This window comes from Macadamia integrifolia, chromosome 1, assembly GCF_013358625.1.
Source record: "Macadamia integrifolia cultivar HAES 741 chromosome 1, SCU_Mint_v3, whole genome shotgun sequence".
Taxonomy (NCBI): Eukaryota; Viridiplantae; Streptophyta; class Magnoliopsida; order Proteales; family Proteaceae; genus Macadamia; species Macadamia integrifolia.
The window spans coordinates 34,902,414-34,930,354 of NC_056557.1; the positions used below are offsets into that span (position 1 = coordinate 34,902,414).

The 27,941-nt window shown below is 37.9% G+C and overlaps 3 protein-coding genes across 3 annotated transcripts; 1 reads left to right on the top strand and 2 right to left on the bottom strand.

The window, feature by feature from the left end:
- The first annotated feature begins 2,598 nt into the window (after positions 1-2,598).
- Positions 2,599-8,644, top strand: LOC122074286 (nifU-like protein 2, chloroplastic). Its single transcript, XM_042639123.1, has 4 exons — positions 2,599-2,917; positions 3,063-3,174; positions 3,716-4,026; positions 8,244-8,644. The coding sequence occupies exons 1-4, from the start codon at positions 2,816-2,818 to the stop codon at positions 8,430-8,432; spliced, it is 714 nt and encodes a 237-aa protein (XP_042495057.1). The 5' UTR covers positions 2,599-2,815; the 3' UTR covers positions 8,433-8,644.
- A 1,151-nt stretch (positions 8,645-9,795) lies between these two features.
- On the bottom strand, positions 9,796-27,468 carry LOC122085247 (acetolactate synthase small subunit 2, chloroplastic-like). Its single transcript, XM_042653740.1, has 12 exons — positions 27,178-27,468; positions 25,942-26,155; positions 24,966-25,049; positions 22,249-22,317; positions 21,985-22,068; positions 21,599-21,751; positions 17,833-17,922; positions 17,081-17,185; positions 16,869-16,991; positions 16,315-16,467; positions 10,963-11,028; positions 9,796-10,071 (listed from the first exon to the last, which is right to left on the bottom strand). The coding sequence occupies exons 1-12, from the start codon at positions 27,414-27,416 to the stop codon at positions 9,988-9,990; spliced, it is 1,464 nt and encodes a 487-aa protein (XP_042509674.1). The 5' UTR covers positions 27,417-27,468; the 3' UTR covers positions 9,796-9,987.
- Positions 22,800-24,692, bottom strand: LOC122079089 (protein ROH1-like). Its single transcript, XM_042645336.1, has 2 exons — positions 24,678-24,692; positions 22,800-23,600 (listed from the first exon to the last, which is right to left on the bottom strand). Exons 1-2 carry the CDS (start codon positions 24,690-24,692, stop codon positions 22,800-22,802), a joined length of 816 nt encoding a protein of 271 aa, XP_042501270.1.
- Positions 27,469-27,941: the final 473 nt, after the last annotated feature.

Below are 27,941 nucleotides of genomic sequence, written 5' to 3' on the forward strand. Positions count from 1 at the left end.
AACTTCATCAGTTCATCCTAAGATAGAGGAGATATCAAGCCTTGATAGATAATTTGAGGTTCCGGGGGACCAGGACAGATTCATATCGCTGTATCGATCAATTTTCTTTTATATTGTTGCTTTAATTTTGAAAATTAATGCGTCTTAATGCAATATGGATCTTGTGGACCCAAGCAAAAGGATAGTGAAAATTTGTTATGGTCAATTTATTTATTTGTTCTATTGTAGTTGTAATTTTGCTCTCACTGTTTTGGGGCCTAATCTATTTCATGAGTAGAAATTGGATTATAATAACCATTGCGTCCATCACTCAATGACAATTTTTTCATAGTATTTTACTTTATTATATAAAGTAATTTGCTCTTTCTAAGTATACAAATCAAGTTAATAACTTAATAAATAAAAAATATACAATAAACTATAAAAATAATATTTGAATTTTTTGCCCGACTTTTATTTTTTTAATCGAATAATTCTCGAATCTGAATCCGACTCCTATTTTTATTTTGTCTGATTTTTTGATCGCTTTTTTGACTGAATCCTTAAATTAACCAATTGAATTATTTCGAATAATTCTCCGCCCGAATAATTCCCGAATCCGAATATGCTAATTATGATCAAGGGACGACGGTCAAGGGTGACCGAGGCATTCAGATGGTGTCCAACGGATATCGGGGAATAGTACAGAAGTATTATCGACCTTGTACAATAGGAGACATACATTTATGATCTTAGATAGGTGTACTTTTTAACTTTCTCTAAATATATACTATCACTCCATATGTGTATTAAAAAAAAAAAATACATCTTTTACTTCTTGCATTTATATGAGAATGTATATAATTTATATCAAAGTAAAGTTTAAAATAATATCCCCTGGTTTAACTACTTTTTACTCTTACATTTGAGTTTAAATTTTGAGCTCAAAAGTGTTAGAGAGGGAACCTTCTGAGCTTTTCATTCAAAAGTGTTGAGCAAAAGCCAAAGTCTTGTGTATAAAAACCAATGTATTTAGTCCCACATTGGTTTGAGAGGAGTAGAATTGAGAGCACATATTTGGTTTTGTTTCTAAAAGGTGTAAACCCTTTGGAGATGAACTCTCTTCCTCATTTGTGTGGGGGTTCCTAAGGTGGTTTTGAATCATGTGTGCAGAGCCGGGTCTGGGCAAGGTTGGATGTGGGTGTGGTCAAAGCCTCTCTCCCAAAGGATTGGAGTTTATAACAATCAAACAAATATTAATGGTTATTTTATCTTAAAATGTAGGAATCTCTAATTGTACTTTTGTAAGGGGCATTTGAAACCTTAAAGTGAGTATTTATTTTGTATACGACCCAACCAACTTTTTTCGTTTGCTACAACATCTGTGTGGAGTCCTCTCTGATATATCAAGCAAGGAAGACAAGCCATCTCAAAACAATGGTCCTATCCTTCAATATCTGCTACACTTTTCTAAGATTACTGAATCTGCTTTAATATAGCTTGTTATCTCGTTGAAAACTTTTTCTTGTGAATGGAAACGACAATGGGTTAGCCTTGAACGTGTGCTGTCGTTGCAATTAGGTTAAGAAAATCCAAAACTTGAATGAGAATGAATCCTCTACAAGTACATTCACTTGCATGTAATATTTTGTGTAGTCATGTTAGGTGTCAACAATAACTTCTAGTGCAGTTGGTGAAGTTATGGTGCACTAAATGGTGTGGAACTTGATCGAATTTGCTTACTACCTTTTATCAACTTCGCCTGAGTTGAAGATGAAATCAAAGGTAAAAGATGAGCCAGATTCCCTTGCTTAGGCGTTTATAAGTCTCTCCCTCTCCTTTTTAATCAGAGGGTATAGAGGTAAGTATTGGCCATTAAATGGTTTAATATATAATATTGTTATCGTTTAATAGATCCAACCTTAACGGGAGCTAATGGACTATGCGTCTTGCGAAAAAAAAAAAAAAAAGAGACTAGATCTTCTCATTAAAATCTTTAAAAATATGAGAGACGGGATGTAATTGCTAAAAACGTCAGTGTATAGAGGGGTGAAAGTTTCGCCTTGACAACCTGAACCCACCCTGAGCCTGAACAGGGCTTGAGTCAAGTTTTTTGACCTTGAAGCAAAACCCCAACCCTGGGTCAAGGTTGGGTTGGGCTCGGGTTGAGGCCTCAACCCGACCCAACTCAGTCTAAAATTTAACCCTAAATTTTTATATTAGAATTTAGGACTCTTGTTGGTATTTTTTTATACTTTTTCAATGTATAAGATATGAATTAGAAATAGGTCAATCTAGATTAATATGAACATTATAGAAGTCAATATCAACCCAATTCAGCCCAACCCAACTTGATCCAACCCAACTCGGCCTTGACAGGGTCAATTAAGGCCGAGTTGGGTTTATTCGAACCTAATAGAGTTGGGTCTGAACATAAACCCGACATAACTGAATTGAACTTGAATTGAATTTTGAGGACCTACGGTTGGGCTAGAGTTTTAAGCAACCCAGCCCAACCACGCACTGTTTCACTGTATAGATATATTAAGTAGAAGGTGTTGGGGTGTAATTTTCGTTAGATGTTTCACTTGTCCCTTTTGCCTCCACCTCTTCACATTTTCAAAGGGCAAAAAAGTGAGCATCTAACATGTACATGCAGGGGATGTGAGAAACTCTCCTCATTTAAACAACCACACGTGTTCAGAGTCTTCAGGCTTTAGATCCTCTGCTCTTATTCTCCACGCAGCCTGTGTTCTTCACACACGCTCTGTCGTTTCTTTCAACTTCCAGAATAAGTTTCACAGGCACAGGCGCAGGCGCTCACACATACGCAGAGATGCAAGCGGTGACGCTAAACCCGTCATACAGCAGGCCACGACAAGCACTACAAGCCTCTTGCTCAAGCTCCTCAATAAACTTGCATCCTACGTCCTTCAAGGTAGTTTATATTCTTTACCATATTTTCTCCCCAAAAGTTTTCTTTCTATTCGATTTTATTTTTATACTCAATAGCTGGTCTCTCATCAGAATACTAATTTCTTATTTTTTTTTCATGATTTTATCGAATTTTATATCTATGGCAGGGTTGGAATCTCCGTAGGAATCGAATTTCGCTTATTGGGAGAAGCTTGTTTGCGCTTAAGGGATCCTCTTGCTCCCTACGCGTTCGTACATCTACAGGCACACATGGGCAAGGTGAGATTTCTGTTATTTCGCCCCTTCCCGGCTTCTTTTTGTTGGATGTTTTTATTAATTTGTTGTTTCTTTGTGATTTTTAATTTATTTATCGATTCCATGGTTGTTTTGACATAATTTTCTCCCCCCCCCCCATTGGAGTCGTTTTCAGAGAATTCATCTTTGGTGGTGAATCGTAGAACTTAAATTTGAAGTTTTGCTGCTGCTTCAAATCCTTGCTCATATCCTTGTTCTCTGTTATTTTATAGAGAAAATTGGAAACAGCTAAATTATTCTGCCCATATGCAGAATCTTACAATTTCTTGTCGATGGAATGCTTTCTATTTGAGTTTATTTCTGATTTTTCTTATACTTTTTCTCCCTTCTGCTTGAAGGGTGATGGTTTAGCTCTAGTTGAACAACAGGTTGTTATTGATTACCTGTTTCTTTGTAATTTATAGTTTTTCATTTTAAATATACAGTGTTGTATTGATGGGATCTTTTGGATGTTTTGAGCACAGAACATTGTTTGTGATGTCCCATTGTTTGTTTCTCTCTGCAGCTATTAAAGCTGTTGCTACACCAGATTCGGCAGTGGAATTGTCACTCACAGCTGAAAATGTTGAAAGTGTGTTAGATGAAGTGAGACCATATCTCATGGCAGATGGGGGTAATGTGGCATTACATGAGATCGATGGCAACATTGTCAGATTGAAGCTACAAGGAGCCTGTGGGTCCTGTCCAAGTTCTGTGATGACTATGAAGATGGGAATAGAACGTCGTCTGATGGAAAAGATTCCTGAGATTGGTGCGGTTGAACCAATTACAGATGAGGAAACCGGTCTTGAGCTAAATGAAGAAAATATAGAGAAGGTCAGCAATCTTTTGATAACTATTTCTGAGTTCCATTAAGTGGATAACTTCTTTATCAGGCATCTAAAACATTCTAGACCTTAGATGACACACTCAAAAGTTCCAATGAGGTGATTTGTTGGGTTATCCATATAGGGACCTTTGTTCACCGACTCCCTTTTTACCCCCTGCCATATGAATATCAATAGTTAGTCAACAAAAAGGTCAAGACAAGAGAGTATGGGTCAAAGGGAGCATTTTGTTAGGATGTGGCATTGGTGTCAAGTGTTCTGTTTTGCATGCCAACCTTTAGGTATCACAGCCTATGAGCAAAAATATATAAGAGACTGGAGCAAATAGAAGAATCAGTTTTAAGAAATATTTTATGGGAAAATGATGTACTCACTGACGATAGTACACACCCTCAACCATGTGCACCCCCCCTATATGAATCGTGAGGCACTTCCTCCCATGCACCCATTGGCTTGGCATTGGAGATGCTAATACAATTGGGTGGCATTTAGATCCCTCCCCCATATTTTGTTTATGCTGTTGGAGATTTTGTTATAGGCAATTTCCAAATAGTTCAATGTACAAATATCCGGCTTTTGGTTGGATTGATCAAATTTTTTTCCGAACCACTGTATTTGTCTTTCCTTTTTTATTTGTACTGTGGAACTTTTTTTCCGCTTTGTGCTATATCTGATATGTGGTGGGGGATAGTACACGTATTAGACTCAGGGAGGATTTTTTTTTTTGTGGGGGGGGGTGGTTGGTGGGGGGAAGCTCATCTGTGCTAGACTCTCGAGGCTATATATCTGTGCCCGAGTGTGTGGTCATTGCAGAGGTTGGGAGAGTAAGCCAGCCTGGGATTTTCAGTTAGGAGGGACTTGAGGGAAAATGAGGCCCTAGAGATCACTGACTTACTTTCCTTCTTGAGTGATGCCTATGTACCTTTTGATCGACCTGATCCCTGAATTTTGATCTCACTTTTGATGGTGTTTTCTCCTCTGGTTTGTGTTTCATCACCTCTCTCTCAATACTCTGGCATACCCTTTTAGCTGATTTGGAAAATCCAAGCTCTTCCTAAGTACAAGGGCCTTGGCTTGGAGGTGAGACATGGTAAGGTTAATACCTGCTACAAAATTCGGAGTCAGGTTAGGAGAAATTTATATTCCCTCATGTGTGTCTTATCTGCTTGCCCAGTGGTGGAATATGTTTGTCATCTTCTCACACTTTGTAGATTTTCAAGAGCCATCTGGGCCCTGTGGGTATAGGAGGAGGTTTTAAGTGATCATGTGGGTGTTGTTTATTGGTCTTCTCTATGCCCATTGGTACAGTAAACTTAATCACAACAGAGCTGAAAGTGATAATTTAGAGTTTGAAGGTCATCACTGATGGAGGATGGACAAATTTGTTGATTGAAGGGGATTCAAAAGTTGCGAGTAGATGGATGTAGTCTGTTAATGGGGTCCTTGGTGTTAGCCATCTTGCATTAAGAAAGAAATTAATTTTCTCTTTGAAGGCCTCTGCTGGAATTCCCCAGAAGATGGGGACCACCTTTTTTTTTCACTTGCCCCTTCTTCTTCTCTGTTTGGAAAGGGCTTTTCGCCAAATGTTGGCATTGGAGTAGAAGAATCCTGCCCTTTGACAGAGAATGAAATTGTGTGGATATGACCTTTGCCGGGAAATCCAGTTGTGATGTAGTGGGTAAGCTAGCTTTTGGCATCGCCATTTTCCTTCTTTGGATGGACCGTAACCTCAAGAGATGAGCTTCTAATTCCAGAACTTTCCAGCAAATTTGGGACACCATCTCCTTCGACATTAGAAGCAAGTTATTTGTGGTCTCCTCCCAATTCATTGACTCCCCATTCTTATTGTTGATTCCTGGGGCCTTCCTGTTTCTTTGTACTTGCCCCGAGCTCCTCCTAGCGCAGCCTTGTATTGTTTCTCTCCTCCCCCTGCCTTTTATGGGGTGTTCTAGTATTCTTTTCATCTTTCATACAATTTCTTATTCACCCAAAAAGAAAAAAAAAAGAAAAAAAATGATCTGCCAACTCCTTAGCAGATCAGCTAGCCAGGGAGGGTATCAATAGGGATTTTTTGTACTTGGGCCTTGTACCTACTATTTAGCATTGGGGCAGGGGTGGGGGAGTGGAGGCTGGAGGCTTCAGCCTTTTGTAGCTTTATTGTTATTGTACTTCAGATATATTTCACCTTTTGGCAATAAAAGTAACATTATCCAGAAAGTAAAATTTTCTTTTTGTGGATTTTTCCTTACTAGTATTCTGCCACCAACTGCCAGTAAAAGAGTTATTTAAAAGTATATTCACAATGAGAAATTTGAAGATAAAATTTGATTCAAGTGTTGACACCTCAGTAGATATAACTTTTCTTTTCTCTTGAAACATGCCTAGGTGTTAGGACGTATGAGTATTTGTTGCTCTCTGTTTTTCCTTGAGTCATAATTGAGGGGAGGAAAGATTTGATAGCTTTTGAAGTCTTCCATTCAAGCTTTTATTTTCATTTTATATTTGCTTCCCCGGCCCCCAAAAGTTATTTTAATTTTATATTAGTAGTGATGGAGGATTTGATGACTTTTGCCTTGGCACAAGTATGAGACTAAATAGAGCAAGTGTTGGAGCATAATTTGTGTAGCCAGTTACTCAGCATGGAGTTTATATCGATAGATTAATGTTGTTAGCAATGTATCTTAGGGCCTTGGCAGGCCTATAGCCTAAGAGCCCTGTTGAAGCTTCTGGGAACCTGAGCATTATTTCGTATGTTAACCATTCTGCAATTTAGGCACCACACTTAAATATGATTGATTGCTTGAATTGAGTCTTTGGATTCTTGAATTGATTCCAATGGTCTAAGTTGTGATTGAATCAAGCTTAGTCAATACCTAAGATTAAGGTTACTGCTGCCCCCATGACTTAACCCTCCCATCGTAGCCCCGAACCTCCAAAAAATAGAAAATGAAAATGAAAAAACTTTCATATAGCATGTAGAAATTGGAGGGTTGAAATGTTTTCTCTTTTTAATCGTTCTGTTGCACATTGCATAGAGCAGTTTGGTAAAAACTTTTGTGGAAACCCTCATCACTCCATTTTAATGGAGGAACGTCTCTATGTTGGATTGTGAGTTTAGAGTAATTGACATCAATTAGTGTTAGGTGCTTATGATATGTTTTACTGTTGAGGAGGCTATACTTTATTGCGGTTTTTCAGAATTTATGAAGACTTTGTTTGCTCTTGTGCACATTGCTAAAATTATTTGTTAATTTCATTGTCACATTAAGAAGTCGTAGAACTAAGAAATCAATAACTCTGTTAGCTTTCTTGATTGAGGAGTTTTTTGGGTGCTAAAATGGATGATTTTCAGTTTATATCATCTGTATGTACACTTCTATTCAATAAAAAAGAGAAAAAGAAGGGAGAATTACCTCTTCAAGAGTCAAAAATAGTTTTCGCTACTTAATTTGTTATTAACCTAGTTGCTTGCTGCGGACAGTATTGCCAATATTATTGGTATCATAACATAATAGTGCCAATAACTTCTTTTTATTCGGAGTGGAATGACTGGTGGCAACTGCCTACAGTACCGGGAAGTGAATTGACAGCTAGTTTGTGGTCTATGTAGATTAATGCACGTCTTTCTTTAGATCCTTGGTCTTTTGGGTTGCATTTGCTGCACAGTTCTTTCATGTTTGTTTTTCTAGTTTATTTGCACAAGCCTACGTGCTTTATACCATGCTTAATTTATTGTTTCTAGTTTATTTGCACAAATGCATGTAACAAATCTTGTATTGATCCCCTTTAAACTAGCTAATCTTCGTTATAAATTCTCTTTTGAGCACCAGTGACCTGTTTCATGGTTCCGATGAATGAAATTTGTTGCTTGTGTAAGTTACTTCAAATAGGCAATGTTATGCTTAAATTTCTTGTTGGTTATGAACTTATGATACTTTAGATAGTATACAGGTTACATCGTTTTACTGTCACTGCATTTCTTCTGATTGAACTGAATGATTTGACTTTTGACATTGTCTACCTCAGTTAATTTATACCATAGTTCTGGTCATTTTGGAATGCCCAATTTTGGTTAGATTTTGAGGCTCCATTACTGTAGTTAAACCATTTGTATCCTAAGGTTGGGGGTGAGGATTATATGAAAATAAACTACCCTTTTGTCTACTGAAAAGCACAGAATGTAACTTATAACTTACCCTATTACAGGTCCTTGAAGAAATAAGGCCGTACCTTGTAGGAACTGGGGGTGGAGGACTTGAACTAGTTGCAATTGAAGAACCCATTGTTAAAATTCGAATCGTCGGGCCAGCAGCAGGGGTCATGACTGTTCGAGTGGCAGTAACGCAGAAACTAAGGGAAAAGATTCCTGCAATTGCAGCAGTTCAGCTTCTGTAATCTTTGCAGTACGAGGTGAGCTGGGAGATTTTCCTCCTGCCCAGTATATATCTGCATGGCTCTAATCAAAATGCCTAAAAGTGCTTCTGGGTTCAAGTCTTGTACAGATCATTTCTCATATTTGGTTTATTCTTGTAAGTCTAAAACTCAACTAATCAGAGCAAAATTTCTACAGTAATAAGAATCTGAGATACTGAAAATTCATGGCGTTCTTTCGACTGTTTTGTGCTGTTGCTGATGCCCATTGATCTTAATCACCTAAGTTGGTGATCCATTCCGCGTTTGTACACCATTGCTTAAAATTGCACCAGTTGAATGCGTCGAGTCAAAACCTACATGTTGAGAACAAGGCAGGCTTGCCCTTTGGTATGTGGTAAATATAACAATTCATTCTGTTTAGATTGCAAATTCCTCTATTATGGAGATGCTTTCTACTGAGACTATATTCCAGATATCTGACCAAAGATACTGCGCATGTCTAGATGGGGATTAGGGACGAGAAATTTTAAGGAGATCGTTTCATTTCTTGATCAGCTCTTGACGTGTCCTAGTGCAACTCTTAGGCTTCTAGGGTTCCAAAATGTTGCCCTGATCATAGTTTCAAATATTGGATAGGGATTGGTTGATCCCAAATTTTGACCGATCGGATACCGATTCACTGGTACTTCCCAAGGGTAACAAAGGTAATAAAAATCGATCCTAAAAAAACCTCTTAGTGGTAGTTGAGAGATTGTGTCCATAGTGCATAGCCTAAGCTTGCTTGGCTTGAGTAAGCTCTCATTGCGAGTGTGCATCTTCCCTAGGATTGAGTGAGCGAAAGCGTAGATTATGCGAGCTGTGGCTCTTCCTTTCACTTCGGAAAGAAAAACTGCCTCTCCAAATCCAACAAGCATCCCCACGGCCAATCATTGGCATTGCACCCCTAGTCAGAACCAACCGTGCAAACACGCTTGCTCTCCACGTTAGTTTTTAGACAGATTGCAGAGGAGGTTTCTGGTGCACACGAGAATGGTGGCCCCTTTCACCCAAGGACATCGTCGGAGAACAATGTTGGGGACAGGGGGAGAACCTTCCGCTGATTACTCCCTTATTGTGTTGGTTCTTCCTTAGACATGGCCAGATAGAGATCTATATCACATAAAACTACTATGAGATTGAAAAACACAGTAGCTGAGAACCTTTGCATGATGGGCCTCAACCACACTAATATTTATACATTGTATTGTGCTTCAATACAAATATGCAATTTTTCTGAAACACTGAAGTAGCTAGGATGACTCTGGAACACCTCAATAGTGGCATAGGCTTTATCATGAAAATAAAAAGGGTTCTCTGGGTATAAGGTTGGAAAGATATCAGGATATTCAGCTGAGACATTTTTTAAAATTTCATCAAACATTGATACATCAAGAATTCCAGCAACACAGAATAAGTTAATTTTACCCAACTTGGGAAATCTCCCTGATTACCGAAAATAACTAGAAAAACAAAACCACATTCGTTAAAATCCCCAAAAAAGAAAAAGAAAAAAAAAAAAAATGCTAATCCTGCACAATTACAATGGAAGGGAAAATCCTCGGAGATATTTGGAATCCACCCCTGATTCACGCACCAATGCTATCCGACCAGTTCGTGCAACCTTCAAAAAGGAAGAACATTCTCAAGGAGACTAGAAAGAAAAACCATGGCTAGAAAGACCGAAAGTAACTATGAACAGATTAAAAGACAGGTGAACTTGAGGTCGTTTTGGAGCTCAGGAAAGCCAAAATGCCTCAACACGGCCTCCACGACACAGTTAATAGAGTTTTCTGGACCAAAATCTGGCTTAATGCCCCATGGGCATCTCCAGCTTGTCTTGGGCTTAGGATGACCTAAAAACTCCCAAAACTTCCACCTAGACCAAAGTCAACATAAAAATCCTGTTGGACCAAATCAGGACCAAAAATTTGATTTAATGCTCTAATTTTGGCCTACATGCAAGTATGCAACTCTGCAAATGGGGGTAAGGCTGCATACGTTACGACCCTCCTCCAGACCCCAAAGTGACGGGAGCCTTGTGCACTGGGTTCTCCCATATAGTTAGGCCTATATGCAACTCAGCAAGGCCAGAACACCTTAAAAACTTCCTTTTGGGCTCAGTTCACCCAAAAAATCTGCTTGACCCCCTATTTTAGCCCGTGTTGCATCTTCAGTTAATTTGGGGTCAGGGATAAAAGAAACTTTAATGCTCCTGTTTTAGCCTGTGTGCATTGTCAGTTCATTTTGGGCTTGCATATAGACCAACTTTAAGAACTGAGACTACTTCATCAGGCAATGGCAGAACGAGACGATATAGACAAGATTCAACTGTAGGACCTAAATATTGGTCAAGCTTCAAAATATATCTAAAAATGGATGACACTAGTGACAGACCAAGATGGATAAAATTGGACAAAGCACAACCAAGATGGACAACTGAGAAGCCTGGTTAGTTGATAATTAAACCCCAAATGGAACAAAAAAGAACTTGAGTTTCATCTCGAAGACAAACCTCGCAAATGCCATACGGTTCCAACAACCTCTGCAGTGCAACCATCTTATCCAAATCTCCAGTAACCTGCAATGTATAAGAAAAACCATATTGTCTAGACCAACAATAAAAAAGAGAAAAATGGGGAAAATAACCAAGGAAAAAGGATCTCTAATAGGCAGCCAAATTGCTAGTCCATCATAGCAGCATGAAAATATGTGATAAATCCCACAATTTCTGGAATTCTCCTCATCCATTGGACTCATGTAAGAAACTAGATCTCGAGTCATCAATTCAGTCAGCTCAGTCAGGTCATGAGTTCTCTCATAAAGGCTCGTAACCTTATACAAGTCCCGGCTGTGCAGGGTCCTGGCAGCGGTGGACTGGGGTTGGTCCTAAGTTTCAGCTTCTTTTTTTAATTTTTTTTTTTTTGCATTAAGTGACCAGCCTTGCACTTGAACCTGCACATATTTACACTAGCAGCCAGAGCTGGACTTCATGAATTTGCTCACAAGGCTTTAACAGGTTAAATAAAGCAGCCAAAAAAAAAAAAATTTGCCGGCTAAATGTTTAGAGGGAGTTTTGTTCAGTGAGAAGAATAGGTTGTGGTCAACTCTTTCTCATAGCATATTGGAACACGTTCTATATCTATAGAAAGTGCAATGAAATATACAGGCATGGCTAGCTGCTATTAACAGCAGGTCAATGGTGCAAACATTATGTCAGATGCACAGTTAGATAAAAGAGGTACTGCAAATATACGGCGGTTGGTAAGTATTTAAATCAGCCCTAAATTTTAACGGAACAGTCAAAATTTGGTTAACAATTTCGGTAACAACTAAAATTTTAAAACAGAAAATATAGTTTTTATATGTTTAGATTTAAAAAAACAGGACCAAAAGTACGTATATAAATGGAATTCAAATAACGATAATATACCATCCATAAAAAATAATTACACATAGCGTAAAACTATATATCCAACTAGTTTTATTTGATACTACTACAATAAATCTCATCCATTTTATTTATTTAAGCATTTTATTCCATGGATTCTAATCTAATGATTGAAAATGTAACCTAGCTGAATAAAGTTATTGCCATAATTGCTAACTTATCTGAATTTCTAGATAGCTAATTGGAGAGAGGGAGAGAGAGAGAGAGAGAGAGATGGGGTTTGGTCAGTTTGCACATTGCACTTGCAAATCTGAAAATCCAGATTATGTATCTCAGGTGCAAGCAGGCCCAAAGATCAAATCCATGATCAGATCTTAGAAAAAGGAAACAATTGCGTTGTTTAGGGAAAAAATCAGATCGATGTAAAGGGAGGGAGAAGAGATGAGATCGATCTTCTTGGGATGAAGAGAGAAGCAGAGAACATAAGACAAGAAAAAATCAAGTTTGGGATTCCAATCCCGTACGTGCTTCCTAATAGCCCCAAAACTCTTAAAAAAGAATATTCATATTCTTTACTCAAATCATCTCTAATTGATGAAGGTGTATTAAAAGATATAAATACATTCTAAAATTTCTAAAATGACTCAATCACTCTCACACACTCAATAAAGTAAATACACTCAAAACAGAACTCTAACTATTTAGGTATCCTTATCTAAGTCCAGCACTCAACTACTAATCTCATGTACTAACTTTATTCACACTTTGTGTTATAAATTAGGCCCATTACAATGAAACCCAACAAAATAAAAGGCCCAACCAATATTATAACTACCCAAAGGTAAATTTCAGCCCATTGGACTGCCATAAGCACCTCATGAGACTCCTAAAAGCTTGCGCGTAGGGCCTCTATACAGATTAATGTCTAATGCAACTGTATCAATTCCTCGTTGTTGAGAAAAAAATTGCTCTAAGTATTGTAGAAAGGAAAAAATAAAAGCATTCTAATGGGGGATTGCAGCTCCTTGTCTGCAACTTAAACAAAATCCAAAATATGAAGCTTCAATGTTGCATCTGTCTTGAAATATGTGGGGAATAAAAAACTAAGTATAAACACCCAAAGGTCAGTGATCAAACTTATGATCAGATATAAGACAAAGGAAGCAACTGTGTTGTTAAGGGAAGAAGTTAGATCGTTGGAATGGAGGGAAAAGAGATGAGAGAGATATTTTTGGGATGAAGAAGAGAGAAAAGGAGAACAAAGGAAATGAGAAGAAATCAAGGTTGGGATACCATCTTGCATGGACCTCTCAATAGCATCAAAATTATTAAAATAAAAAAAATATTATTTACTCAAATCATCTCTAATATTATATATAAGGACCTAAAAATGACTCCTAATCATTCTTACACACACAATAAAGTAAATAAATTCAAAAGAGAACTCTAACTATTAAGTATCATAATCTAACTAATACTCAACTATTGATCCCATGTACTAAATTTATCATCGCTTTAAGGGATTATAAATTAGGCCCATTGCTATGAAACCCCAAAAATAAAAGGCCCAACATAATATAACTACCAAAAGGCCAATTTCAGCCTATTGGACAGCTTACGCACAGGTCTCCATCTGGGATAATGTCTAATGCAACTGCCTATTGGACAGCTTACGCACAGGTCACCCTCGAGTTTTGTAGAAAGGAAAAAATCAAAGAACTCTTAATGGGGGCTTGCTGCTCCTTGTCTGCAACTGGATCAAAATCTAAAATATAAAGCTACGATATTGCATCTGCATTTTAAAATATATGGGGAATAACAAACTCAATATGAGCACCTTTTGCTGCAAGTAGAATCTGTGGTTGCCTCATGGCCCTCACCCATAATAATCGTCTCCTCTCCCTTAACCGGTTTTACTTCTTATCACACATCAGAGCAGTCTTCCTTTTGGGTGGAATTTTTTGTCTCTTCTTGTAGTTGCATTGCTGGTGCCACTTCGATCAGCTTTAAGGAGTTATCACGTTGCAATCCTTTCACAAAATTGCATTGTAGATGAGAGGGATTTAACTTAAATACATTTGCTTCAGGATTGAGAACACCCTGTTGATCTTCCAACCATTGTTGACCAACTTTTATGATGTGCCTTAAAGAATTAAACCCCTCACAATAAGCTCCATCAAAATACAAGGAAACTGAAAATTCAACAAAAACATCACCTTCATATTCAGTGATAATATTGTTGGTCTTTGATAACATGTCTACCACAGGCCGTGAGACAAAATTGTCACTTTACCCTTCAACAATCAATTAAATAGCAAGCTTTCTGTTGGGCAAGTGAACTCTGGTCTGGGGAGACAAAACTGCCACTTTACCCTTCATCAATTAATGAATTTTGCCACTTGGAAGCTTCCACATTCAGTAACTCAACTGCTCAGCTCGGTAAAGGGCAACCTTAGAGGTCCCAACCAAGGCCGGGGGAGACGAAGCAGAGGGGAAGACCCTCTTTAGCAGGTAAGGGAGCATAGCTAAAGAGAGTTCCAAGCCAATCCTCCAGGGAAGGAGGGAGACGGTAGAACCAGGGAGGTAGAAGGACCTTGGTGGGGGAAGGAGGGAGACCTGGGTGGTGGCAGCACCAGGCCAGGGAGACCTGCCAGGCACTCAGGGAAGGGGGCTCTCACTGAGTTTGAACCATAGTGGAGAAGGATTTATAATGTCACCTGATTTTAACCCTCCATCTGAAAGGGACATTTCTGAATACCACAAGGAAAGGTAAATAAGTCATATACAAAACACTACTCAAGTAACTTAGTTAATACCAGAGGTCTATCAGAGGGAGCTAAAGAAAGAGATCAAACGGAAGGCCTGCTACTGGAATGTTCACTTATCTGATTGCCTGCCTACTCTTATGGTTTCGCCTGCCTTTTTGATTTCCTCCTACCTCCTCCTCAAGCTTTGTCCCCCTCCTTCCTATGTGCCACCTTCACTAAAGCTCAACTATCCGATCCAACCACCCATTGGAGAAGAGAATCTCTAATCCCTAGATGACCGCCCTCAATTCAGCTGTGATTATTACATAAACTAAGCCAGTGAATGAAAAAATGATCCACCAAAAAATTTTATGCCCGGTGGACCTAGGTTTCTAAAGGAACTTCCATCAAAGTTTAACTTGATGAAATTAGGGTGAGGAGGTGGCCCTCCAGGCTGAACTTGAGGGGCTGGACTTGCTGAAGTCTCAAAGATACTGCTTGGGACCAATGTCTAATGAAGTATCAATACCTAAATAGAACTGGAATGAAAAGCCACCGAAACCAACCTTTGAATATTCTGTTGTTTCTTTTCCTTTCAAATCAACGAAATACCAACTAAGAAAACACATTGCTAGATCAACGTAAACCTCTTGTTAAGAGAGACCAAGTACCAAACCCCATCATTCTCCAATGCCACAAGGAAATCTCCAGATTATCCCAAAGACAGAACAGGAAAGAATAAAAGTCAGTCCAGATTTCAGTTGCAAATGGGCATTGAATGAAAAGATGGCAAATGGATTCCCAACATTTCAACTTTATTTCAGAGATTACATTCACTTTGTACAATTATAAACCATGCATCCCAACTCAAAACATATTATATCTGCATACGGCTTGTTCACGTAAAATTAGCAGGATTGCACTGCTTTTCAACTGTTGCCTAGTGAAAAAGTTACCCCCACACTCATAGTTCCCGGTTTTGGCCAACTGAAATATTTCACAGAACTTTGAAATTTAAATCAAACCTAGAAGGTTTCAGTGGATGGTTTCGAATGAGGCCCAAATGGCCAAATTAGGTCCTAAACTTCTAGGAAACCCTGTTAGGCCCTCTAAACATAGCGTAACCCTTAGATTAAAAAAAATTAAAAAGGACGTTTGAGTTTGGACCCTAGGTTGGTAGTATACGTATGATATATGCTGCTATATATTAAACATTCTCTAATATGTCCTATTCCACACAAAATTTAGTACTAGAACATACATAGTTGATAGTTCAATTAAAACAACTAAAATATGCATTAGGAATGAATAGACATAAAATTATAAACGATACAACTTGTTTCACACTTGTATAGGAGTGATTTGGCCAAAAATCACGAAAAATCATCTTTACACAACCCTTAGAATTGAAATCAGTGAGTTAACAAAATGGGTTAGAATTTCGACCCATTTTCTTCAAAACTGTACATTTTATACTTCAGAAATGAATCACTTTGGTTGAAACAATACCAAAACAATACAATTTGTCGAAATTTCGACTGAAAAACTGCATTTTTTGCATATTGCATACGGTTACGTTTTGACATCCTGTCGAAACCAAAATATTTTGCAAAATTTCGGCGAAACCTTGAACTTTGCCAACACTACTCTCAACCAATAGAGATGTTGCAATATCTGACACAACCTAACAGTGATGTCAAGAAATAAAGTAAAAGATAGAAATATTTACCTGAAGGGTGATTGTATGATCAGACACATCAACAGCTCTGGCTCGGAAAATGCTTGCAATGTCAAGAACATCCCTTCGTGCAGCTGCGTTTACAGCAATTTTTATCAGCATCAGTTCTCTTTCAGCAAATGGCAAGTGAGTGAAATCTTGAACCTGAAACAGCAAGCACCCTTGTTTTCTGAGCTTCTGAACTCTCTACAGACACTCAATCTGGACGATCTAAATGGGTCCTGACTAAAGATATTTCCAAGCAAAGATAATCCCCATCATTTGATTAGTTTGTTCTTCTTCTTCTTTTGAAGTTCAAAACAAATGAGAAATACCCTGATTGGGATTCGACGACTGGGTACAATTAAGGTTAGTAAGTCAATCGGAAAGAACAAATTAATTATTTGGTAATCCCACAGTGGCTCCTCCATTTTGGCAGGATAGGAATAAACATAAAATACCATGATAGCATCCTATCAGTAATACTTCGCGGAAGGTGCAAAGACCCTGTCGTCTCCACTTAAGTATCACAAAATACCAAAATATTGCAATCATTGGCAACTAACCTCATGAATGTCAATAAGCTTATACAGTTGTTGAACCAATTTTCCAATTGACTCATCAGTACCAGGTACAACAGTTGTAATCCGAGATGTTCCTTCCTTTTCTGCTGTTCCAACAGCAAGACTCTGAAGCAAGAAACAAAGATAATCAGGCACACAAGTAAGCCATGAAGAAGGAAAAAAACACAAAGGAATCCCATTCAAACAATACAGACCTGAATGTTATACCCTCTACGAGCAAAAACTCCTGTTACAAGGTTTAGAACACCTGGAGAGTCGTTTACAAGCATAGACAAGGTGTGCGACCGAAGCCCACTAGACTGCAAATTATCAAAAATAGCAAATAGCATAATCAGATCTATGAATAACTATGCAAAAATTAACTACCAGGGACTACCACCTATCGAAGATTACATGATCAAAATTAAGAGTTGATCAAACGGCATCCACTTTACTAATGTAACAGAATATAGATCAATAACCAGTCAATAGGAAGGATTGATGACAACAGAACAAGGAGGAGAAGAAGAAGAGGGAATTGCTGAAGCACGAAAGACTCAGCTTAGTCTACGTGGTGATGCTGTATTATTTATAGGAGAGTAAATAGACTCTTAGTAGGAACTCTACTATGAGTCAAAAGTACAATTACAATCGGAAATAAAATAAGACTCAAACCAGACTTAATTACCAAATAAACTAGCCCACAACTCAATAGGACAATCCTCTTATCGTGACAGCCACTAACCAACTAATGTACCGCAGGACATTATTACCCCTGTAGTTCCTACGTTAACAATTAAGACCTGAAGAAATTTATGTGCCCAATGAAACACAGCTGAGTGACACAGAAGATCAAATCAGAGGGGTAACCAGCTTTTAGAGAATAACAATACCTATTTCCTCAAGAAGTTAGTTTACATGAAAAACAAAAAAGAAAGCCTCTTAAGTGATAAATGAGGTTTCTTACATCTTCATCATCAAGAACACCCCAATGAGCATCAAGAACCTGATTCATTGTAAAGCTGCCATCATAAGGTTCCACGGGATAGACATCACCCTTCATGTAACAAAAGAAAATTAGCATATAACTATGTCTACAATAGACAATGGCTGACATGAGGAAAATAAAGTAAAACACATGACGAAGAATAAATGGAAACAAAATAATCAATGAAGAACGGTTGGAGATTAATTTCAATAGGAGAATAATTACAAACAAAACTAACAACACATCTTAAACATTCAAATTTTCTTCTTAGTTCGCCCTCAGCTGAAATACATCCCAAGGCTACCAGCAGCAACTTAAAAAATGCTAGCAACCACCCATTATTGTATTAAATCATTAACCATAATTCATCCTCCTGTAATGGTTGCTCCACTATGCAACAGTTCTTTTTTTTTTTTTTCTTTCCCTTTCCTTCTAGAATAAAATATTCCCATTTTATTGAGATACACAAAGAGGTACAAATCCACAACCAGTTATAGGCTTGTAGCATCGTCCAGCCTTACAGAAAATTACATACGAGAATACAAAAGGAACAAATACAACACAAGACCTGACTACACTTGATGCAGATCAAGTAGATAAATCTGGGCAGCAGGGAAAAGAGAATAGAGAGAAAACAAATGGAAGAGAGAAATACGGCAGGCAACAACCTCAATATAACTAAATCTCATTCATCAAACTAAAAAGAGCATCCAAGTGCACGAGGCTCCCGCTAGTGCAGGGTCTAGGAGGGGCAAATGTATGCCACCTTTCCCCCCTGCTTCACTGGAGAGGCTGTTTTCAAATTTTGAACCCGCAACCAACAGGTTGTAATAGTGCAACCTAACCGTTGCGCCAAGGATCGCCCACTTCATTCATCAAACTCTTTATTTATATTAATGAAGCAACATTACATAATTAGAAGCTCTTCACAGCTAAGGAAGATTTATCAAAATAGATAGTAGAAGCTTACAAGGAATAGCAACTAGAATCTATAGACTAAGAGAACTAAATAAGTAATAAAGAAACCAAAAAATAAAAGCCACGACCCAAACAAGTAGCTGGAAGATCTCAACAGAATGTTTCCCACACAAATATCCTCTAGAACTTGAAACAGAATATCCTCCAAATAATCCGGTGGATCTCCTCAAGATATCCTCCTTATATGCTGGTCACCCAATCAACCTACTTTTAAGGAGACCAGAAATCTCCAACTATACATAAGATCCGTATCTAGGAATCCTTGGAACCAATGGGCCCCAGTACAAACACTATATCAAAAAATTAAATTCTTGCGCCCTCCTTGGACTTAAGGGCCATATAATTGAGCCTGTTAAAAATAAAAACATTTAAAACAAAAGCTCATAACCAAGTACTATCAAAGCATGCCCTAATGTTGAACCGAAGCTTCGTATAAAAAAAAAAAAAACTCGTCCTCGAGTTTTGTAGAACGGGAGAATCTTCAACGCGCAATCAACATCCATCCTCCTTGAACGAACGAAATTAACGATCTGACTAGGATCCAACAGTACAAAATCAACAACGAGAAGTTCATTGTCGAAGATGCAACTTGGAAGCACAAAATCAATCATAACCACTTCATACTCTTCCTCAGTTGATCTTCGACGATCAATGGTGCCACCTCGTCTTCTATCATCTGTGGTTCTTCTTTCTGTTCCACCCATTGTTCAACGACTAAGACCAGTTTGTCAAAGAAGATTCTATCCTCACGGATGTGACCAGTGATTGGCTCTTAATTTTTTTGCATTAACACTAAGTCTCTTCAAGATTTGCTTCAACCTTTCTCATAGTCTCTTGCATAAGTTGAATCTATTGGCGGATAGCAAACAACAGGGTTATACCAGTAGTATCCATGGTATAACAGCCAGTTTTGGCTCTTACACTAAGTTGATGCAGATCAATTAGATGTATCTGCTGGTGGTAAGCAGAAAACATAAGAGAATAGAGAGAGAAAAGGAGGGGAAGAGAAATAAATACGAGAGGCAACAGCTTCAATATAACTAACTCAACTAAATCTCATTCATCAAATCGTGCCTAGGGCTCACTTTATTTATAATAATGAAGCAACATTACATAATTAGAAACTCTTAATAACTACGGAAGAGTTGTCAAAATAGAAAGTAGAAGCTTACAAGGAATAGCAACTAGAATCTTATAGACTAAGATAACTATATAAGTAATAAAAAAGCCACAAATGGAACCCACGATCCCACCAAGTAGCTGGAAGATCTCAACAGAATATTCTCCAAATATTATGATATCCTCCACATATGCTGGTCAAGCCCCAATCAACCTAATTTTAAGGAGACAAGAAATCTCCAGCTATATACGATCAATTTTGGGCACCCCCCTTGGACAAAACATTTGGGTATAGAATTGAGCCCATTAAAAATAAAAACATTTAAAACAAGAACCCATAACCAAGTACTCAGAAGTAAGCAAGTGTGCTTAAGATTCTGGACTCTATCAATATTTTATAACATTGACCAAACAAAAGAATGGGAAAGATAAATTTATATATTTTCATTAAGAACACCAAATTTAGTATGTATTAAAATTTAAAAATCTACATCTACGAGGTTAATGTGCTCAGCAGCATGTGCAACCGCTAAATTCTCACTTCTGAATGTAGCAGTAATGTACTACCAGCTCAAAGTTTTTATTAGGTGTTTGTTCCAGAATCAAGTATGGATTTGCAGATACAAATATCCCACACCTACACCCACACACATGCAAATGCATGCATACACGCACAATCCATTATCATGCAGTGTGAAAGACTTTAGTAACAACTTATAAGAAGAGAATACTATCCTCACATTTATACATATTAAATTGGTATTTATTACTAATCAAAACTATGCATCTATAAATCAACTCTTGGGACCTCATTCAAGGTGACTTCGATCAACCAATTGCAGCTATATGATTAACAAAGCTGTATGGAGAAATGGGATGAAATGGAATTGATCATTTGCTGAAAAGCAAGCGAACAGATGATACAATTATGCAACTGTTAGTGATTTTGGTTGTGCATGCCACCCATCTGAACTATTTTCAGTTGATAGACAATCAGAATCAATCGGCCCACCCACTAATCGTTCCTAAAGTGGGACAAAATTATGTAACTGAACAAGATTCCTCACTCCCCCCCCCCCCACCAAACCGAAATAATAATAATAATAATAATGGACAGAGATTCATACAATGTCATTGAGAAAATGATAAGAGGATGCAGGCAGCAGAGTTTTTCAAACATTATCTGACAAGCATGATATATTGCTCTGTTATTATTCAATTAAAGCCTCAACTGGCAAATAAAGTGCAAACAAATTGGCAACATAACGGATTGTATGATGTGATATCCATTTCATATGAACTCATTAAGAGATTATTCATGTCTTCTTATATTAATATATTAATAGTGTCATGTTTGGGGTGGATCAGTCTGATTATTGTCGCACCCTTTCTGTTTATTTAAATTTCTTTCTCCATGGTTCAAAATTTCTGTCGAAATGACCGAAATTTTGCGAAATATTTCAGTTTCAATGACAATCAAAATTGCAATTTTGAAATTGATCAAAATTTGCAAAATGGAGCAAAATTTCACCAACATATTTCAGTTTCGACAGAAATCAAAATGGGTTAAACCCAAAATTTCAAAACTTGTTTTATTCACGAAAGGAGGACAAGACAATGAAGTTATGTTATAAACAGTGCTACGTACCCCTAAAGAAACATCAGAGTCTCCACTGAGTGTTCTCTTGGTGGCCCCAACAAGAGCATCTGCAGGCATAGAACCTCCAAGGTCTGGATAGGAAGCTGCAGAAAATCTCCAAAAAGGAGCACTTTCCCCCATCTTTTCCCGTCTCAAAGCAATCTGTAAGAAACATAACATTGAGAACCTATTATATGGAAACAGATTAATTACTTAGTTTTCAGTCATAACTTAAATATCTGTCTATAATAAACAGTCACCTCGTTGGTTTTGCCTTGTGTCTAGGCCCCCTCCAATGCCTTGGGTCGCCTAGACAACATGACAACTATGATAAAAACAGAAAGGGGGAAGAGGGGGGGGGGCAGATTATCATGTCTACTGAGTTAGATGCCGACCTTTCCGGTTCTCGCAATTTCTCTAACTCCAAATTTACTAAAGTTTTTTATCACAGCAACCATCTTTCCAGGATCTCCTGTCACCTGAATCAGTAGCATCAAAATGGAACAGAATGTAGGATGTTAAAACAAAAGAAAACAATTGGAAATGAACCAACCCAACAACATTTGACACAAGAGAAATGAAGAGAGAGAAAATAACAAACAATGGAATAGTGGGGTATCCATAATATTTGCATTCAAGTAACAAGTTGATCCAGTCACCTCAACAGTCACTGATTGTTCTGAAATATCCACAATTTTTGCCCTGAAGATGTCCACCAACCACATTATCTGCAGATTAAAACCAATAATGAAATAGTTGGCAAATGATCCAGCAGAGGGAAGGGAAACAGTTATAAGGATAGGAACCCACCATATACGTATTCAATATTTCAGTATAAAGAAACATTGGAAGTGGGAATTCCATGATTGTCAGAATAGGTCTAACACCACAATCGATTGGTGGAAACCTCAGGTACACCATTGAATGAATGGGAAACCTCAGGTACACCATCGAATGAATGCTTTAAACCCTGCCATTCTGAGGTTTCACCTAAAACAGAATGGAATCTAAATAGAAAAAGTCCCAGATGAGATAGGAAAGTGGAAATACATTAATAAATAAATAAATAATAATAAGGGAAAATTATGCCCCCTGTAGTTTGCCGAAATTACGCGTGGATCCAAGGGTTTGAACGAATTACACCCCCTCACCTACACCTGATGGTCTTAGTTTGTTGTTAGTTTTAAAACTCAAAAGACCATTTTACCCATTAACTAAAAGATGATAATGGAAGATCCTTCTCCCGCTCCTCCATCAAGGGGAACTGGACTGAATTGACGGGGACTGCTAGCCCACAGGTGGCGACAATTCCATTGCCACGGGGAGGGGTCAAGTTGTTCCCGATCACCTGAAGCTGCCCGGTGGATGACCAAGAGCGCGAGACACTGCAGGAGAGCGAGCGGAAATGCCCTGCTGCATGGTGGTCCTTCCCACCGCTGTTGTTGTTCCTCTCGAATGAACGGTTCCTGTGGGCGAAAATGGAGCCAGAATCCTTCTCATCAAGCATCGCGATTGTCAAATCCGTCAACGTCTTCTTTGCCCATCTGAACTGGCCCTCCCCAAGGGTCCTCTGGCAGGAGTCCAAGGCGCAAAAGACGATCTCCAAGTGTTTCTGCCATTTTCGAACTTGCTCAACTCCATCGCGGATAGCGTTGCAAACATCAAGTGCCTTCAAACTCCTCTCAAAGGATTCATTGATCATGCGATCTAAGGGACGTCTTGAGATGAGAGCCTTCCCGTTGAATAAAATAGCCCTCAAATCCTCCTGACAACAAAGGAACGCATCAAGAAGGTGACGGATCCATGAGAGTGAGAGCAGATCTTTGCCGGTAATGGTATGGAGATCATTGAACCGATCAACGACCTGTTTCTGAAACGCATCGAGCTCCAATTCCTGGTTGGTAGGCTCCTGGTTCCACCATCTTCTCCGGCTGGTGTGGGCGTGGTAGGTTGCCGATGATGAGGGGAGGCTGCCTTCCCTCTTTTGTTTTGTTTTAATGGGAGGGCATGTCTATATAAGGGCATTTCCGGCATTAAATGGTATGATATTAGGTGACATCATCAATTAAAAATCCCAATTTCACAGTGGCTAACGGATGGGACCTAATTGTAAGAATCTTAGAAAAGCCAAGGGAGGGGGCGTAATTCGTTCGAACCCTTGGATCCACATGTAATTTCGGCAAACTACAGGGGAGGGGGGCGTAATTTTCCTTAATAATAAGAGAGATGAACCAAAATCAGGTTAGAACAAATTGATAAAAAACAAATTCCCTGTTTCCTTGGTAACACAGCCACGCAGGACTAGTTTGGTCTGGCTGGATTGAGTTGGATTGGACCAAAAGTCGACCAGTTTTTGGTTTATCTTTGGGTCATATGGTTCAGTTCTGGTTCACTTAAGGAACCAAAAATCATGAAGTCTTATTTTAGTTAGTTGGGCCTATAGGAATCCTAATCGCGGCTGGTAAGGATATCCTTTAGAGTATGGCTTATCTTCATTAAGTGTTCAAAGGATGACTCTTCCAAAAGCAGTCCAGGTCACCACTATTATTGCTCATGCATAGAAGAAGTTTCTTTTATAAAAAAGGGCATAGGAGGGTCATGATGGAGGGGCGGACTTAAAATGACCATAGGAGTAGTGAGGAAAGACATACATAGTTTAGGTCTTGTCCCGAGTATAGCCTCGAATAGGTTTGGAGGTTATTATAAATTAGTGTCTCATTCACATACTCATTCTATAGATATAAACGTATTACCCAAAGGACTTTAATATCTTAACCATTAAAAAAGCATCCAGCAACACCTTTTGGTCAGGTCGGTCGGGCGACTATCGGTTTTCCAATGTACACTAGGAATGGCCAATTAATATTTGGTTGGTCCTTAAGCCCATAATGTTTACAAATGGGGGTGCTGGTCTCGGTTTTTGGTTGGTCAGTACCTGTCGAATCAGCCAGTGTGGGCCTATAATTGACACCCCTACCGATACGTATCAGCCGATATGATACGATACTTAAATCATGTCTACTACAAAAGTAAAATTTTCCAATATAGTAATTTACTAAAACCATGTTCTTTTATTCCGTGCTTTTACGAACTTGGTCTCCATATTAGTAAATCAACCAACCTTTTAGCAAACACTTGTCCAAACCTATTTGTAGCATACAAATGAATAAGATTTAAAGGAAAACGACAAAATAATTTATACTACTAAATTTTGGTGATATTTAAATATATATATATATATCAGTTTTTTCTAACTGAGGCATATAAGAATACACTGTAGAATAAGCATGTTTACATACAACAATCATGAAAATATTAATATAGTAATACCACTAATGAAAACATTAATGAATCATGACCATGCTTATCAAATTACCTCTGCGCGGTTGCTTGGTTCAGCGTTGAGTTTTAAAAGCATTAGTTCACGTTCTACTTGTGGCTCTTTTGAAAGATCCTCCACCTGGTACATCAGATAAAGAATAGTTCTAAGTAAACCAAGGTACATAATAGAAGAAATGTGGACAGAAATATGCCCCAAGGCTTTGTAAATTTTGATGAAAAATACTGGAAGTGAAATAAAATAGGCAAATAAATTTTGCAAACATTTTCCCCTCCCAGACCCTGCAGTAGCGGAGCCTCGTGCACAAGGTTGCTATTTTTTTATTTTATTTTACAGTCTTGATCATAAAATAGAGGGCCCCACAGCAGAACTTTGCAACCCTTCTTTTTTTACTTCCCATGAAATAAACTCTAGTATTATAAATTTTACGTTTCTTTCCTTTCCAATTGCAGCCCATTTTAAAAAAAAAATAATTGAGCCTAAAGGAAATGCAGATCACTGGTCATAGAAAATAACACAGAGGAAGGTTAATACATGACAGTAAAGTTAAAATTCACAAGAGAAAAAGAGAAAGAGAGTTTGATGATAATGATGATGAGAAGGATAGTAGACAACAATAGTGACAAATTTTTCAAGCAAAATTAACTGTAATTATAAACTTATTTTATACTTCCTGTTGTTTCATTTTTTTTTCTTTCCCTTCTGACCATACATGACAAGGAAGCATATTCAGGATCCAGTGACTGAGGGAATAATCCGACCATATGATGGGGGTGGCATCTTCCATGGGTGGCGATTGTATTATTGACCAATTTAAATTGAATTTTTTAGCAAAAAAATCCCAAAATTAAATTGGAAGTTGTTTCCAAATTTTAGTATTGCATGTCAATAAAACATTTTCTGTTTATTCATTCTTAAACAAATATATTTTGCTTTTGAGGAAATTCTGGTAAAACCTTAAAGAAGAATATAAACTGAGATAGGAAATGAAATTCATGGATGAGAACAGAACCTTTATAACATTTACAAGCTTATTAAGCTGCTCCACAACTTGTTGCAATACCCTTTCGGTTCCTGAGACAACTATTGAGAAGAGAGCCTTGTCCTCGTTCAAACCAACAGCAAGGGACTCAATGTTATACCCCCTTCTAGCAAAGACCCCAGCAATTCGATTTATCATTCCACTTTCATCCCCAACAAATACAGAAATTGTGTGGCGTTTTACCCTGCATTTATAAATAAAAGGCCCAATGTTGAAACCACATAACTAGAAGTACACGCTTCATAAGCACAACAAAAAGCTCATCAAAAACCGATGCAGAACAATGAAAATTTTCTGTCTGTAACGACCCAATTAGATAGATGGGTTTGATATTAAATGACATGGATTTCATATGAAATGATACAAAAGTATAACATAAATAACGAAGTCAATAGATTAAATGGTAAAACCCCTACGAGTTGTTGACTGGTAGCCTCTGCAATTTTACTATGACTTCTTGAATAATTCAACCTAGCGGACTGGCTTACTGATGTTGAACAACTTATGCATGGGTCAGTTGTTCAATTCCCCGAATTGCCTAGGTAGTTGTCTAGGAGATGGTTTCATAGCTTTGTTCCATTTCTAGATCGACAAAGAACAGATAAATATATTCTTTCACAGCTTGGAAGTTTGTCTACTAGAATTTTTTACAGTTCATACTTCCCCCCTCCCCCTTCTTTTTAGTTGGTCTCATTTTATATGGGGCATGGTTTAAGGTAAGCAGTTCTGATTGTCATAATTGCTCCAAAAATATTAGAATAGAAGTTCAAACAATAGGCAACCGACAAGAAATAAGTAGAAGCAACTAATTCTGAAATTCTGGAACCACTATGATCTACTTTTCCCCAGAAGGGGGAGGAGGAGGGAAGCAACCAAACCTAATTTAGCACATTTTGCATTATATATTTAACCAAAATAATAAAAATTAATTATTTCCTTCCTTCAGGCAAGCTACTCAAAAACAATATCGAATGAGCTAATACAGCCTGCAATGCAATCAGATAAAAGAATTTTATTTATTGAATCCAACAGAATAAAATAAGCAAAGCCCAGAGGCACTTGAAGCTAAATTTAGCACGTAACTAAAGAATAACCAAAAAAAGAAAAGAAAAAACAAGGACGCATGAGAGACAGAAATAAGCACTGACGGAAAAGAAAAAAACGAAACTTTGAATATAAAAGCCAAAAAGAAACAAGAAGCCTTACTTAGAGCTTGCCCTTGAAGCTGCAGAATCGGTTAAAGGTAGTACATTGTCGTTGCTCTGTTTATCTAAGCTGGTCGCAGAGACTTGTAGTTTCTTGATCTCAAAAGACCTAGATTTCGAAGTCAAGCCATCTTTATTTCTGGGGAAGTCTAGGGCTTTCGAAAGGATTCGACTGAAACCGATATCGGAAGAAGATTGCAGATTCTTGGCTAGAGTGAGGTGAGACGACAGAGCCGCCATTGTCGTGAGAGAGAGCGTGTATGTATGTGTTTGTCTGAGATGAGTCTCTGTTAAAACCCTTATTAAATATATATTTTTTCAATTCTCCACATGCTTACACGTCGCCCCCCCCATCACACTTCGTCCCTTCTCTTTTTTTTTTTTTCATCTTTTATTGTACTAAAAATATTCATAACTTTTATGAAACCCCATGAATTTAAAATAATATCCACCGTATCCGTAATGTCTAACACAGATTACATAAAATATTGGAAGACTTTGTTTGACCCTTCTATGATTAAAAAAAAAAAAAAAAAAAAAAAAAAGGCCCCAAAGATTAGGGGGTTTAGGGTATCAATCGATCGGTTTGATTCAGTTTCAATAGGTTTGGTTTGGTTTCGGTCTACAAATGAGAGAGATCAAAATCATTCCATTAAGGAATTTCGATTTTTGATTGATTTCGATTTCGATTTCGATTTTTCAATATCAGGTTAATATTGATTTATATCAATTTATTATTGGACTTAAACCATAATGAAATCTTAC

What these genes read in the sequence shown, in the direction of transcription:
- LOC122074286 (XM_042639123.1), top strand. Translation starts at nt 2,816, where the DNA reads ATGCAAGCGGTGACGCTAAACCCGTCATACAGCAGGCCACGACAAGCA. An exon ending in TGCATCCTACGTCCTTCAAG is followed by an intron (nt 2,918 to 3,062) that starts GTAGTTTATATT and finishes TATCTATGGCAG; the next exon opens with GGTTGGAATCTCCGTAGGAA. An exon ending in TACAGGCACACATGGGCAAG is followed by an intron (nt 3,175 to 3,715) that starts GTGAGATTTCTG and finishes TTCTCTCTGCAG; the next exon opens with CTATTAAAGCTGTTGCTACA.
- LOC122085247 (XM_042653740.1), bottom strand. Translation starts at nt 27,416, where the DNA reads ATGGCGGCTCTGTCGTCTCACCTCACTCTAGCCAAGAATCTGCAATCT. An exon ending in AACAATCAGTGACTGTTGAG is followed by an intron (nt 22,069 to 22,248) that starts GTGACTGGATCA and finishes CTACTGATTCAG; the next exon opens with GTGACAGGAGATCCTGGAAA. An exon ending in GTGTTCTTGATGATGAAGAT is followed by an intron (nt 17,186 to 17,832) that starts GTAAGAAACCTC and finishes GATAATTTGCAG; the next exon opens with TCTAGTGGGCTTCGGTCGCA.